Source organism: Apteryx rowi, unplaced genomic scaffold (assembly GCF_003343035.1).
Source record: "Apteryx rowi isolate R43461 unplaced genomic scaffold, aptRow1 scaffold_13, whole genome shotgun sequence".
Lineage (NCBI taxonomy): Eukaryota > Metazoa > Chordata > Aves > Apterygiformes > Apterygidae > Apteryx > Apteryx rowi.
This window is the reverse complement of record NW_020447530.1, coordinates 3,351,321-3,365,939: the sequence shown is the minus strand read 5'-3', so window position 1 is coordinate 3,365,939 and position 14,619 is coordinate 3,351,321. Positions and strand designations below refer to the sequence as shown.

Below are 14,619 nucleotides of genomic sequence, written 5' to 3'. Positions count from 1 at the left end.
GCCTCGGAAGGAACTGCCAGCAGCACTTCAGAACTCCAACTAGGTTGACGCTGTGCTAATACCAAACCCAGATAATCCTCACCYGGGTTGCTCTCAGTTAATTGCATTGTACCATAATTATAACACATGACATCACAGCGTGTCTTTTCACAGCTTGTAAGACTGTGTGAGATGCCTTTGCAGTATAATTAAATATGCCTTAACTTTTTTCTTTCAGGCTAGAAATCTTCACACAGGAGAACTGGCTGCTGTAAAAATAATCAAGTTAGAGCCTGGTGAGTTTTGCATTCTTTCCCTGCATGTTTGGATTGTGCGTTTTCTGTCATGAAACATTTACAATTTTTTTGTACGTTTATTTTCACAAGGCTGTGAAGTCCTGCACAAAATAAGTGTTATYTGCTGCATCTTCAGTTGTTAGGTGGCAGGAAGCACTGCAGGATGCACCATTACTTTTGGTTATGTCCTGCTTGCTGTTTCCTTGTTCATTCTTATCTACCTTCTCTGTTGTTTCATAAAAAGGTATTGCAATTACCGTGCATTAGGTCATTAGTACAAAGGCTCAAAATTTACCTTCTGTCCTTAATTTTCTTTTTTACTAATGACCTAAAGTAAGCTAACTTGCTGCCCAAGAGGTGTGCTGAGCTGAAGCCTGATCTTTAAGTCCTGCATGGAGAGCTGAAATCAGAAAGTGTGTCCTGAGTGGAAGTGAGGAGAGGAGCTTCTTATCTCCTCAGCCATAATTCTGTCCCACCTGAGCATCTTCTGTTTGTACGAAGAAATAATCTCTCATTACTTGTTCACTGGAATACCTTTCAAATCCCTCTTTAGTGTAATCCTCTTCTGTGTCTCTTTACTGCGTTAGTCTCTCCATAGYTGTCATTTGCCTGAACTCCTGTGCTGTGTCTGTTTAGGATACTAGTCCTCTGGGATGGGGATGAGGGAGGTTCTCACGTTCCCTCTGTGAATGTGGGCTCTGCTTGATACCTGCATAGTAACACACGTAGCCTATGAAACAAATAAGAGACACCGTAAGTTAGTTTACAGTTAGAGAGCTATGAACTGGTAGGATTTATGGAAACATGGTGGCATAACAGACTGGAGTGCTGCAGGGAATTAATTCAGGCTCATTAGGCAGGAAAAATGAGGGGAGATCAGAAAAGACACATGGCCATAGGAGAGGCTGAGGGAACTGAGTGTTTTTCAGTCTGGAGAAAAGGAGGCTCAAGAGGGATCTAACTGTTGTCTACCATGGCCAAAAGYGGCCTTACAGAGAAGGTGGAGCCAGACCCTCGGAGGTGCACAGAGCAGGGGGGAGAGGCAGCAGGCGACAGAGGATGTTCCAGTTGGACGCAGAAAACAGTTCTTCATGGGGAGAGTGGTTATGCACTGGGGCAGGGCCTAGAGAAGAAGTAGGATCTCCATCCTTGGAGATTTTCAGAAGCCGACTGGACAAGGCCCTGAGCAATCTGACCAACTGTGTAGTTAGCCCTGCTTGGAGCAGATGGCTGGTCAAGGAGACCTCCAGAGGTCTCTGCCATCCCAAGTCTTTTATGACTCTAGGTTTTGAAGACCAGCACTGAAACATGCTCTCCAGCCCCTGATAACAACATCTGTTCTTGACTGGACAGGTTTAAAGACTATTATTTTGATGGGGAGCTTAGAGTCAGTATATTGCTAGCAAGTGAGGTGCATGTGATATTTGCCTATATCTTATTCTGAAAAATACAGTCTCATTTGCTTGTCTTTATTTGGTTCCGCTCAGTCCCTCCAGTTGAGAGACATGGGTTCTTAAACACCAAGAGGCACCTGCTCATGTCTTTAGGTCCCTGGCGAGCGGAAAGGCTGCCTTCTCTTCGCCAGGTCTTTCATAACATATTTCTCCCAGGAGCTGAGCCCTGGGGCTCTCCCCTTCCTGGTGGTATATTATGTAGTTTTTCTGGCTTTCTGTTAAATCCTGACTAACAGAACCTTTCAGATCTACTGTGCTTACCCAAGAGTTCTGGCCAACTTAAGCACCTGCAGGTCTTCCATTGAAGACTCTGACCAGCAGTATATACAATGATCAGTCCTGGTGGACACCAAGTTAAGCATGAGGCAGCAATGTGCCCTTGTGGCCAAGAAGGCCAATGGTATCCTGGGGTGCATGAGGAAGAGTGTTGCCAGCAGGTCGAGGGAGGTGATYCTCCCCCTCTACTCAGCCCTGSTGAGGCCACATCTGGAGTACTGTGTCCAGGTCTGGGCTCCCCAGTACAAGAGAGACATGGAGCTACTGGAGGGAGCCCAGCAGAGGGCTATGAAGGTGATTAGGGGACTGGAGCATCTCCCCCATGAGGAAAGGCTGCAAGAGCCGGGCCTGTTCAGCCTGGAGAAGAGAAGACTGAGAGGGGATCTTATTAACGTATACAAATATCTGAAGGGAGGGTGTCAAGAGGATGGAGCCAGACTCTTTTCAGTGGTGCCCAGCGACAGGACAAGAGGCAACGGGCACAAACTGAAACACGGGAAGKTCCATCTGAATATGAGGAAAAACTTCTTTCCTGTGAGGGTGACAGAGCACTGGACCAGGTTGCCCAGAGAGGTTGTGGAGTCTCCGTCCTTGGAGATATTCAAAACCCACCTGGACACGATCCTGTGCAATGTGCTCCAGGTGACCCTGCTTGAGCAGGGGGGTTGGACCAGATGATCTCCAGAGGTGCCTTCCAACCTCAACCATCCTGTGATTCTGTGATCAGGTAGTCTTACAAACCAAATTCTTCTAAATTTTCTCTTAGCAATATGAATAAAGGTTCGGATTAGACTTTTAAATGCCAGTAGGTATGTTCATTTCCCATAAAAGTTTAGCATTGCCTGACTTRCTTCTAGGCTGGCTAAATTTTTTCCAACAGCCCTGTTATACTTGAATACTTATTTCGAAACCTTTGATGAGAGTATCAGTGCTTAATGCCTCATGCCTCACCCCGTATTTCTTGGTTTTGAAATCCCAGATCAAAACTTTTAGCAAATAGCGGTAGTGTCTTTACAGCCAGGCTTTTTTTTTTGTCTTYTGAGAATTTCTTAGTGTTTTTAAGAGAGAAGTCTTGCATGGCCTCTTTCAGAAATCTTTACCATTTCAGATACTTTGAAATGGTCAAGCAACTATGAATGATTTTGGGTTAACTCACCGGACAGTTTTTAGCAAAATAAAAATGCGCTGCAGGAGAAAAGAGTTAGGAGCACTTCTAAAACAGAGTGTTTTGGTTGTTTTACCCCACCCCATGTTTTCTTCCTCTCAGGTTAGATTGTCAGGGAGACTTAGGTGCCATTTATAAAGTAGGAGAAAAAGGCAGCATGACTCTCCGTATGTCACATGGTCAGCGGCTGGGGAATATGGGGAAGAAGAGCTCAGATCCCTCTTTGTCTTATTTAGAAATAAGAGTTGAAACCAGGTCTCCCTCCTCTCATGGTATTGCTTTCCCTACTGACCTGTAAGGTGTTTTAAGGTCTTTTTATTGTTTCCTGCTGAAATTGTTTTATTTTTTGTACAAGTTAAATGTGAACCGATTTAGACAGCACGTGAGAGTGACTCTGTTGCCTTGTGTTTAGAGTGGTGGCTAGGCTCTTTTGTAAACGGGTCGTGGAGGATTTGGTTTGGGATTTTGCATGTTCAGGAAAAGCACTCCTGCCTCTGGCCTGCAGGATGCAAGGTTTCCCATGAGCATAGCTGTTCGTTTCCAAGTGATTTTTAAAAAAGCAGTTGAAAGCTTGTGAAATGCAAACAGGTTTTTTTCAATTGGAAGAACTTGAAAAATCCTAGGGAATAAACAGAAAAAAGGCTCGGCTTGATTCTTTAGCCTTCCTTTGCTTTTCTTGAAGCGTCCAGCGAAGGTACCAACGCAGGCAAAGAGCAGCCAGCTGCGCCGGTGATGAAGTYACCCTGGGACAGCCCCGAATCCGCTGCCGATCTCGTCTTCGTGATTCAGCAAGGTGTCGTGCTTGCTGCGTCCCGGCCTCGTGCTGCCGCTTCGCCCGGCGCCGGGTGCACCTTCACGGTGGGCCCCGAGCCGGGACTGAGCCGCCTGAAAGCCCCGCTGGCGTAGGGGTGGCAGGTGCAGTGAGCAGATGGAGGCTCAGAGTATCAGGGAAAAGGGCTTTTCTTTGATCTGTGAAACTCCTCGATGTTTTAAGTTGTCCCTGTGATGGGYAGGGGAGCTTGAAAGCAGAGCTAAAACCACCGGCTCGATGCGTTCGTGAAACGGTTGCCGCTGTGAGTAGGGACGGTCCCGTAGCAAAGCAAGGTGGCTTCTGCGTGTGCAGACGGCGGCGAGAACTGTACCGGCGGTGCTGAGCGCGGCGCAAGCCGCAGCGGGGGTCCTTTGCCTCGCGGCTCGGTCCTCGTCGGCGCCTTGCGTCTGCGTTTTTGCTTTGGCTTCGGCGATGCTCCTCTCTCTGCAGCGCTACCGTGGGGCAGCGCAGTATCGTCGTCTCAGAGGAAGGATGGGATTAACCTGTTCCTGATGGTGCGAGAGGCTTCCTTGAGTATTCACCTCTCCGCTCCGGATCCGGATGAAGTAGGTGAGGTATTTCGTGCGGATCTGAAGAACTGCTGAAGCCGAGGTTTCGTCCTCTGCTCCGAGAGCTGCGGGAAGAGGAGGCCGCTTCGGAGGCTGAGCTGCTCCTGCCTTTGCTGGTCGCCGTGTGAGCGGCGCAGTGAGACGTGCGAGGCTCTGGCCCAAAATCGTTACTGCCGAGAACCCCATTTTAATTAGCATTCCTGACTGCATCTTTATATGTTTCATTATGTTGTTAGCCCGACTTGCCACGGGGAAGCGATTTCTTCTGCAATTGTGTGCTGGCTTTTTGTTTTTTGTTGTGTTTTTTTTTTTGTTTTAGTTTTAATCCCCTCTCAAACGCTGCCAGCCTGAGCTCCATCCGCAGCGTGTACACCCACAGACTCTTGGCAGAGATCTCGTTGGGTTTTTGTTTTGTTTTTAAGGATGCTTCACAGCATTTATTTGTTCATTTTTAATTCTCTGGGATATCTACCGGCTCTGCAGTGGAGCTGCACTGTAGCAGCTTTCTGTCTTTGCGGGAAGACACAGCAGTTTTACAGATTAAAAAAAAAAATCAGTTGCTTCTTATGAGAGCTTATATTTAATGCTGTGACTGATTTTGAAGGTTTTGAATAGCTTTTGTGGACTGTGCTCGCAGAGCACCGTCAGTTCTTGGATCGCATCCGTGACAGACGTTTTTGCAGCTAGCTTTGGATGCTTTTCAGGAGCGCAGCCCCTTTCAGCACCAACGCGAGCCTATATTGGACCACGCGGCACAGCTAGAGGAAGATTGATAACAATTTCCTAAGTTAGTCACCAGAAAAAGAGGCCTGTGTCTCCCCTGGAGTTACATACGGCATCTTCTGGAGGGGAGGAGGAGGTGGCTCATAGGTGGGGATTAATTAGCGGATGGAAAAATAAGAGCTCCCGACCCGAAGCCTGTTTAAATGCAGGGAGTGGGGAGCTGGGAACAGCAGGCAAAGGATCCTGAAGCACCGGCTGCCCCCCAGGGGGTAAGGGCTGCCCCGAATTAACGTYGAAACGCAATGGCACGGAGTAGGAGGGCAGTGTTTTGGGACGTCCAGCAGAAGCGCTGCCGAAGTGGTGGGACGGGGATGAATTGGGGTTTGTTGTGTTGCTCCCTCATCTGCTACTGGTAGTAAATGATAGGCAAATCGTAGGCAAAGAGACTCAAACTTACAGCCCAGGCCCCGACATCACTGTGTRTTTTATTTCATTTGCTATTACTTTCCTTCATCTTTTCTCCAAACAGAGCAAGCAAACTCTTCTATCTAAAAAGTTACTCATTAATTTATTTGCATTTATGGCAGTATGCTAGCTCTGCTACCACAGTTCCTTAAGCTGTGCTAGTAGAATCAAAATACACTGTGTTTTTCACTTTTTTTTCTTTTTTTTGGCATAGACTTTGGAGAGCATTAGGCAAAAGTATTATGGCACGCTAATGACATTTCCCAGCATTCACCGAGCGCAAATGCTTCAAATAATTTGAGAGCCAATTCTATTTCAGAAACGAATCCAACTGTACTCAGCAGTGTAAAAGCCAAAACCGTCTGAAACGCTAAAGCCACTTCCTTGTATGGGTTTAGCAGATGAATTGCAGGGGGAGTCGGTGCAGAGAGATAACTGTTTGCCAGGGTGGTTCCAGCCYGCAGAACTTTCTCCCTGGGAAAAAGGAATAAACAAAATATCTTAAAATTTATTAGATGTCCGTTGTAAATACTCTTATAATGATAAATAGTAACCTCAGAAGCCTTTGACGCGTCGAAGGGCCGGCAGTGGTGATTCGTAACGCTCTGCATCCTTTGCAAGATTACGGAAGAGTCCCATTGCTAGTTTTCATCTAGTTTGATATTGCAGTTTTCCATGGGAGAGCTCYGTAAAGGCCCCAAGCAGCCAGTTATGCATTTCGGGTTGGATCTGTGATTGCAAGTGGAGCTGTTCAAGGCTTTTCATATAAGGAAAAATAATCATCCAAAGGGGTGTAGTGTGTTTAACACATTGAAAGCTGGGTCTGGTTCCTTGTATTTGGTGAGTATCTCATGGTCCAGCCGCGGAGTTTYCCTCTCTTCCCTGTGCGAGCGCAGCCTTGGAGCCACGTCGGACCCGCGGCTCGTGGCCTGTCCCCTCTGTGCCGCTCCTGCAGCACCGGGAGCGGCAGTGCTGGGGCAGTCGAGGGCATTTTGGGGACTGAAGACCGGTACGGTGGTGAGGCAACCTTATTCTCTGTATAATAAATTCTACAGAGATGCTACGAACCGCAGAGAGGAAAAACCGCAAGCCTTACGTAGACTAAATCCGCAGGGGTTGAACTGTTGTTGGCAGCTCCTGGGGTTGAAGAAACATGAAAATAACTTGCTGTGATTTTCACCTTCGTTGCTTCATGGTGTGCAACCCGGTCGGGCTTGGGACCGTGCCCTTTGCGCGTGATGGTTTAAATAGCCGCAGGTTTTACGCGCTGGACGGCGGCGGGTCGGACGCCGCCCGAAGCCCGCGCTCCTTCGCGCCGTCGGCCTGGCGTCACCGTTCCCTGGGGGACCCCGTGCTGTCAGACAAAGTCAACGGGCAGCTCTCTCTGCCGGCGAGTTTCCAAGCGTACCGGAGCGGTTTAACGCTGGACGTTACTTTTTTTCCTGCTGTGCCGTGTTGTGACTGGCGCTGCCTCTCGTTTTTGGATTGACCCAGCTGTTCAGCCGGCCCGCCTGTCTTTGGGGTACACACGCTGCGAAAGAGAGACAGCGCGGCATTTTAACAGCTTTTAAATGCGCCGCTCTCGGAGCACGCAGCATTTTAACTATATTTAACTTCTTTTTGAAAGYCGGTCTAATTTTAATGCGCATGTTTATAATGCGTTTATACTCGGCTACTCCTGCTTTGGAAATGTTTGCAGCCAGGGTGGGTGCGCTCACGCTCCCGTGCAGCGTACGCTCTCGCTTGCAGGAACAGAGTTACTTGGATGAGGAGGGCCAGAGGAAGGAGATATGGCTGGGGAAGGTGATGATATAAAGAAGCTGGAGGATTACGAGTTTCAGATAGGAAGTGACGCTTGGGGTAGGGCAGCTTGCTAGGGGGTGCTCGCAGTTAGGAGGAAGACGCTTAATCTGAAAAAAATGTGTGAAGACAAATATCAGTAGCGGTGAGATGGTGGTGCTGAGACGGGATGGTGAAAGGCTGAGATGCACAAAGACAGGTAGAGAAGGCAAGAAGAGAGGAAAAGAGATGGAAGAGCTATGGAATAAGAATATAGATTGTATGTTGACATGGCTGCTCATAAGTATGGACCAAAAGAGGGCAGAAGAGAATATACATGACAAAATTGTTTCTAGCGCTAGACCAAGGCCCCAAGCCAGGAGTATTTGTGATCCAGCGAGTGGAGCTTTATGATCCACCTGGATTCAGTAACTTCAAATCCGAAGGCGAGGAAGTGGTTGTGCCATGTTTATGTAGCCTGTTGTCCTCTTCTGCTTCCGAGTCGTGATCGCGTTTGCTGCGGAGAGTTTTGTTCTGGTGTTGCATCCTGGCTTTCTCAGCCATTGAAAGGTCCTTAAGAAAATGCAGGGTAAGGCACTGAGATCCCCCAAAGCCAACAGTTTCAGGTAGAGCAGAACATTACAACAGTCGCTCTGAATATCGGTGTGCTGCTTACTGTAGGGCTCGCCGTGCTGGGCAGCGTGTAGCCATCGGCAGTATTTCATCTCCGCTGAGAGATAATCACTACCATCGGTGCTTAAGCAGTTGGCAGCTAGATGCTTGTGGCAATAAAATTTGCTGGTGGAAAGATCATTGCTTCCAAATAACTGTATCGTATTTRGAGTCAAGTTTCTGAGCTTCAAGTCTTGGGAATTTAAATTCGTTCTGTCAGACTGCGGGTTTCACTGAATCCCGGGAAGAGGTAGGCATAAAACAGCTCTGATGCTTCAGTGCTATTCACATTATTCTCCTTCTTAAAGGCGTGATGCTTCAGAAGGATTGTCCCCAGTTTTCAAACTCAAAATGGTTGGTAGAGAGCCGCGCAGGCCTAGAGAGCAGCGAAGAAAGCAGGAATTTTGCACCTGGCAGCTGTCGGAGCTGTGGAATGGGATGCTACAATAATGCCTCCCCCCTAAAAAATATTTAGGGGCTGTTATCCAGTCGTATTGCGTGTCAGGCTTTCCAAAAGGAGCTTGGAAAATGTTTGAGGAGTTGAACTCAACTGGGGTGGAGGAGGAAGACGGGCAGCAAATTCCAGTCCCAACAAAAACCTGTGTCTGGGGAAAGGCATCTCTTTCACCAGCACAGACAGCGCTCGCACGACTGCTTTGGGGCGACCGCGTGAGAGCCGGGCGGCGTGGGGCTGCCCGGGAGCGGGTGCGGAGGAGGTGGTGACCTGCAGATTTGGCCTGGGGGGCAGCTTGGCTGGGGAGTTTGTGCAAASCGTTCGCCCCACTAGACAAAGCTGTAATTCCCGTGGTGCTTTTTCTCCGTGGTCCAGAATTCTGACCGTTGAAATAAAAACGCGGGAGGAACGGTCCCGGTGCCGGCAGCAGCTGCTGCCGCCCGCTCGGGAGAGGGGCAGCTCTTGGGCGAACGGCACCAGCGCAGCACGAGTTCGTGTGCGGGAGCACCGGGGTGACCCCCGTTATCTCTCAGGGCCTCCACCGCAGCGCTGACGCCGTCCCGTTAGGAAGTGGCATCCCACTTCTAAATAACAGATGTTACTTGTAAATCGGGCAAGGCCCAGGGCTTAAAAAAAAAAAAGAAAGCAGCCTTACAAAGCCCAGGTTTGCAAAGTATCCACAAGCGAGCGCTCTAGACGCACCCCGAGGATACTCGGCCTCTTGCTACGTGCTCCTGTCCCACTCTTCGGTGACCCTGTTGATGCCTCCCAGTGCCGTCAGGCCTCTCCTCCCGGTTGCGTGCGGGCCCTGGGCTCTGCCTGCCCCTCCTGCCCTCTGTTCCCACGCAGCGTCAGCCCTGTGGTCCAGCGCTGAAATAATGCAGAATAAACCGATTTAGAACAATAACTATGAACTTTTCCCCCAGGAGCTGCTGCACAATGAAGTGACTCATGGTCRACCTAGCAGGGGCTTTGAGAGTGACCCTGGGTCTTTTTTGCGGGACAGGACCATTCCAAGCAGTCAGTGGAGCACCAGAAATACGACCAGGAATAAACATGCATATAAACCATCAGTGTCACGCATGCTCTGAAGACCTGATGGTACAACGTGGTAGGCACTACAGCCATCAGATCCTCCCCTAGCTGCAGATTGGGGGATGTGGATCCAGGATTCACATGCTCTCCAGCTAGGATAGCATGGCGGGACATCTATACCGTACCAATTCTATAAAAGTCAGAACTAGAAACCACTTATGTATGGATTTAGCCTGAGTTTACCAGGCCTCACCTCACTTAGCTTCTGAAATCTGATCCGATCCCAGCACAAGATGATGTGGCTGCATGTTTCGATAGTCTTCCTCGCCGCCAGCTGTGCGGAGAACAAGCGGCTCGTTGTGCCGAGCGGAGCAGGCGCCGCCGCAAGCTCTGCTCRGAGGAGAATATTCTATTGTAGCTCGCCATTCTGTGTGCTGTATGTCTAGTTACAGAGGTAAAATTACATAATAGGGGCAAGCTGCAGTGACTCACCGTACTGCCCGTGTGATTTACGGCAGCTCCCTAAACTACGTTTTTGCTCAGCATGCCACATAACCCATAATTGCAAACATGTGAGTAGACAAAAAGTACATTTTTCCAATTCCGTGTTATTTAGACTGCAGCGATCTCTGATGACTAAAACAGAAGAAAATCTTTTTGTACGGGTATATTGTCACCTTTGATCGAACTCTTTTTTTATCTTGCTGTCTCCCTCTTGATGAAGTATTTTTTTACAAATTCTTTGTCTTATTGTCTTTTTTTTTTATGCTATCCAAGGATATTTAATTTTTGCCCTATTCCAGCTTTTCTTGCCAAGAGTAATATTCCAGCTGCCTGGAAACTCTGAATTCCGTTGTTTTGAATTCATTCTCGTCTTTGAAGCACTATACATCTTCTCCCCTATCTCTGGGTCTGATCCGTCAGAATCTTCTTCTACGTATTTTAGCCAAGCTTTTCTCATGGATACTTCTGTTCTCTGCTCCTTTTTTCCATCTGTTTGCTACTTCTGTGTTAAGCTCCCCRTCTGTGTTCAGCCTGCACGTCCCTTTCCTCTTCCAAATCCCTCATTTTTGGTAGGTAACCCCATTTGTTGTGGAGGCGCTTAGTTTATTAATTGCAAACGAAGAGGTCATCTTTTCTGTCTTCCCTACTGCAAGGCAGGATCGACTACCCTAGGTCACTTTCTGACGGCTACTTGTTCAGCATTTTCTTCAAGTTKTCCATCTGTGAGAGATTTCACAGCTTTCCGTGCATTTGAGTTCAGTGCTCCGTCGTTGTCGCAGATGGAAAGTTTTTCCYGACGGAGTATGGGGAACGTAGGGTCAGGCAATTTAAGCCCCTTTCTGATTGTCCTATCATAGACATGGAGAACAGRTTATTCCCTCTCCCCTTCCGTGATATCTCATGTATCTCTGAGGATTATTTCTCCCGTTGGTCTTTTTTTAGTCCAGATAACCACATTTCCTTCGATTTYCTCCTATTAGTGATGTTTTCTAGACCTCTGGCATTCTAGTTGCTCCATGCAGTACACTCCAGCTGGTGGGATTTTGGACAGCAAGACAGACTGCTACGTACAATGTTTTCCTGCTATGGGAATGCTTCTTGATCATGTTTGTCACGTATATGTGACCGTATTTAGCTCTTCCTGAAACACTTCCTTATTTAACAAAGAATCTTTGATTTGAAGATCGCAGTTTAAGGCGAGATCATTGATACATGGCATTAGGTGCTCCTGCAGCTCAAGGACAGCTGGTGCGGTTAGACAACGGCAATCCTTTCTTTGGGTTTGGGGGTGGGTGCGTCTTCTTCAAACTTCTTAGATTTGACTTTCTTGAAAAACTTCTTGAGTTTTAGAATGCTCCAGTGAGTTATTTGTGAAGGTTCAACCGTTTCCCTCAGAAAGTTCGTCATCAACGTAGGCAGGATTAATCCACCTGACTCAACCCCCAAATTCCTTTGTTCGTAGTAATTGTTTATAGGCAGGGCGCATGAATTCAAGCAAAAATTCGTTGTAGTTCAAAGGTAACCCATAAAGTGAGAGCAAAGTGTGAGATGTCTGCTAAATCTGATTGGTTAGGATATGGAAATTGCGTTGCCTTTTTTTAATAATGTCTTTTGCATTTTTCTTTTAAATATTACTTGTGCTTAAAAGGAAAAGACTGTTGATGTCTGAAACTCTTCTGCTAATGTTTCCTGCCCCAGTGAAGTCTTTCTCTGTACTATTCAGCTTCAAGAAGCCCTTGAGGTTTTACTAAAATCAGTCAGGGTCATGTTCACGCGAATGTGTTCCCCTGTGCATTTGTATTTTTGTAGTTATTTTCTTAAGTAAAAGTCTGGTAATCATTAAGACATAAAGGCAGTGATCATTTGGAAATCACTGTACCAAGCTGGCAGTTCTTTCACCATGTCTGTAAACATCTACATACCAGCTTATTAATATGTTTATTAAGTTTTTAAAGCGATGATAAATTCCAAAGGGCCGTACGTCAGCAGTGGCCAGCTATGGGCTCTGCAAGAGCTGGGGTGAAAGCCAGACAGATGACTATCCAGGTAGGAGCTCCATGGTAATAGCATTGCTCAAGGAAGCTGCGCCAGAGCACAGTAAATAAAAGGTATATTTTTAAAGAGCTTATTAAAAATAGTAGATACTCTGTTCCTTTTTAAATAAACACATTTTAAAATCCAAGCAGAATTTATACTCGTGCTTGAAACCTCTTGCAGTTATCAAAATCGTATAAATTAAGGGGGGCAGTGGTAGGCAGTAYGAGTTGGCTGGGTTCCACATCCCCGACTTTGTGTTGATGTTAGGAGATAACTTTCATGGGTGAAGYGTAAAAGAAAAATAAACATACAAAGCATTTTTTCTTTGAGAGAAYGTGGTAGCTACCACGTTGTCTGATGCAGCGTTTTGTCTAAAACCAAATTCTAGTCTTTCAGGTCTTACAAGTTGTTACAGAAATTTTGTTCATACCAAAGGAAGGATAAAGGTGATAATATATATTAAGCATTATTGCAAGGCAAGCACATTTCTAGAATGGTCTAATAGGCTGATTTCTACTATATTATTCTTTAGAGGGAGGCTGGTCAGTGACTCAGGTTTTGGGTCACTTGAAGTGTCTGCAGAAACGTTTGTCCAAGGCATATCTTCAAGTGGGCTGTAAGGATAAAATTATACCTGCACAAAGCATAAGATTTTGCAACAACGTAACAAAGTTGGAAAAATATAAGCCAGAAATTCCTATTAAAATTAGGAAGGATGTCTCTCTTTGATGTCCCCAGATAATTTTTGGAGGCAGCTAATTCGTCCTTCCTGTCTCATGCTAGTTTGGTATAGCCCGTGGAGTTCTTGACTGCGAGTTTCTTGTTGGTGAAGCCGACTGCTAGAGAAACCCCTCGGAGATCTACCCTGCCCTTATCCTTGCCATAACTTACCTTTAACTCTCCACTAGTGCACGTACGGGTAAGGTAATCTTTCTCTCGTGGTTAACGGAGCTTGTAATTAAGCTCAGAAGCATGCAAAGCTCGATGCTGTGAGTTGAGGACCCCCTCGTACTTGTTCAGGTCGCTGCGTGCCGGCCGGCGACACGGCGGTGGCTGGGGCAGCAGATGCGCGCCTTTCCTCTGTAACATGAAATTTTGTTGGAATTTACGACGGTTTTTAAGCTTTACCCTTTCAAAATTAAAGTGGTGTAAACACGCTAGGCTACGCTCGTGCTTGCTGAGCTGTCTTCACTGATGGATCGTGTCCGGGCTGCCAGGCCAGCCCTTCTCCGTTGGTCTTCAAGAAACATTTTTGCCTCACGCAGAGAGTGAAATACAAAAGGGAAAACGAAAGAATGGTGTTTGTAGATAGCTGTTACTGAGCAGGCTGGTATGTCAGGAAACCCTTGTGAAGGGGCTAGCAGTTGTCCAAGCCCGCGGCTTGTTTTTATGAATTACGCACGTACTTTCGGATCTCCCTGACCTTTAGATTTTGTGTGATGTTACTGTGACTGCTTTCTGTTTTTCAGGAGATGACTTTTCCTTGATACAGCAAGAAATATATATGGTTAAAGAGTGCAAACATTGCAACATCGTAGCCTATTTTGGGAGCTATCTCAGGTAAACCCCACTTCATCACCTGCATTTCTGTCAATTCTTTCCTAAGACAATGCTCTGYCTGGTTTRTTATTTATATCCTCTCGCACTGTTCTTCTCTAGGCTGAATTCCCTTCTGTTCCCAGTTGACTTTAAAAAATAAAGTGACTAATACTTTGCTTTCCCTGCTGGCCAAAAGACTGGAATACTTTTATCACTAGGAGCAGAACGAAACTSTTCCCCTAGGGACTCTTGCAACATACCCAAGCCTACTCACTTCCTGGGCAGATTTTAAACGTTTACCACTCCTAACATAAAATAAGCTCATGATTTATCTACAGCAGGAATGCTTTTAGGAATTTTATTTAATGGCAGTATTGTGTGTTGTGAAAGTATAGCAAGCAAGCTGTAAGAGCAAAAATCTCTGAATCCGAGCTGCTGGTAAGAGACCTTTCTCATAGCTCTGCTGTGACAGATGCGAAGTCCTGAAAGGCAGAAGCAGAGTGCTGCCAGCTGGCTGCCTCTTCAAGGACACACGTTAAAAGTTGCACAGAAAGTTGCGGAATATTTTCCATATCTGTGGAATTCTGCCATTTATCAATAGGCTCTTTGGGAATATATATCACYGCTTCTCTCATTTGGTCTCTTTCTATGAGGCTTAATCTTCAGATTTCTTGGAGGATTGCGTTTTTAAAGTAAGCTGGACAGACCAAATGGACTTCAACTGGAACAAAATAGCTGAATTCCTAAATCCCCAACCCCACTTTTGAAGGCCATGAAGAATTTTTAAAAGACAATTTAGATAATTTCAATTTGAGATTGAAACTGTGAGTTAAAATGTTTAAATCATGTTATCTTGCTGAT

General features: G+C 46.5%; 1 protein-coding gene across 3 annotated transcripts in view; it reads left to right on the top strand.

Annotated features, from left to right (window-relative positions):
• Nucleotides 1–226: 226 nt before the first annotated feature.
• Nucleotides 227–14,619, top strand: part of MAP4K5 (mitogen-activated protein kinase kinase kinase kinase 5) — a 46,476-nt gene continuing 32,083 nt past the window's right edge. For all 3 annotated transcript variants that reach the window (XM_026056233.1, XM_026056232.1, XM_026056231.1), the window contains exons 1-2: nucleotides 227–275; nucleotides 13,689–13,779. In XM_026056233.1, coding sequence (XP_025912018.1) covers nucleotides 13,724–13,779 — 56 coding nt within the window. In that variant the 5' untranslated portion in view covers nucleotides 227–275; nucleotides 13,689–13,723. The remainder of the gene's footprint in view (nucleotides 276–13,688; nucleotides 13,780–14,619) is intronic.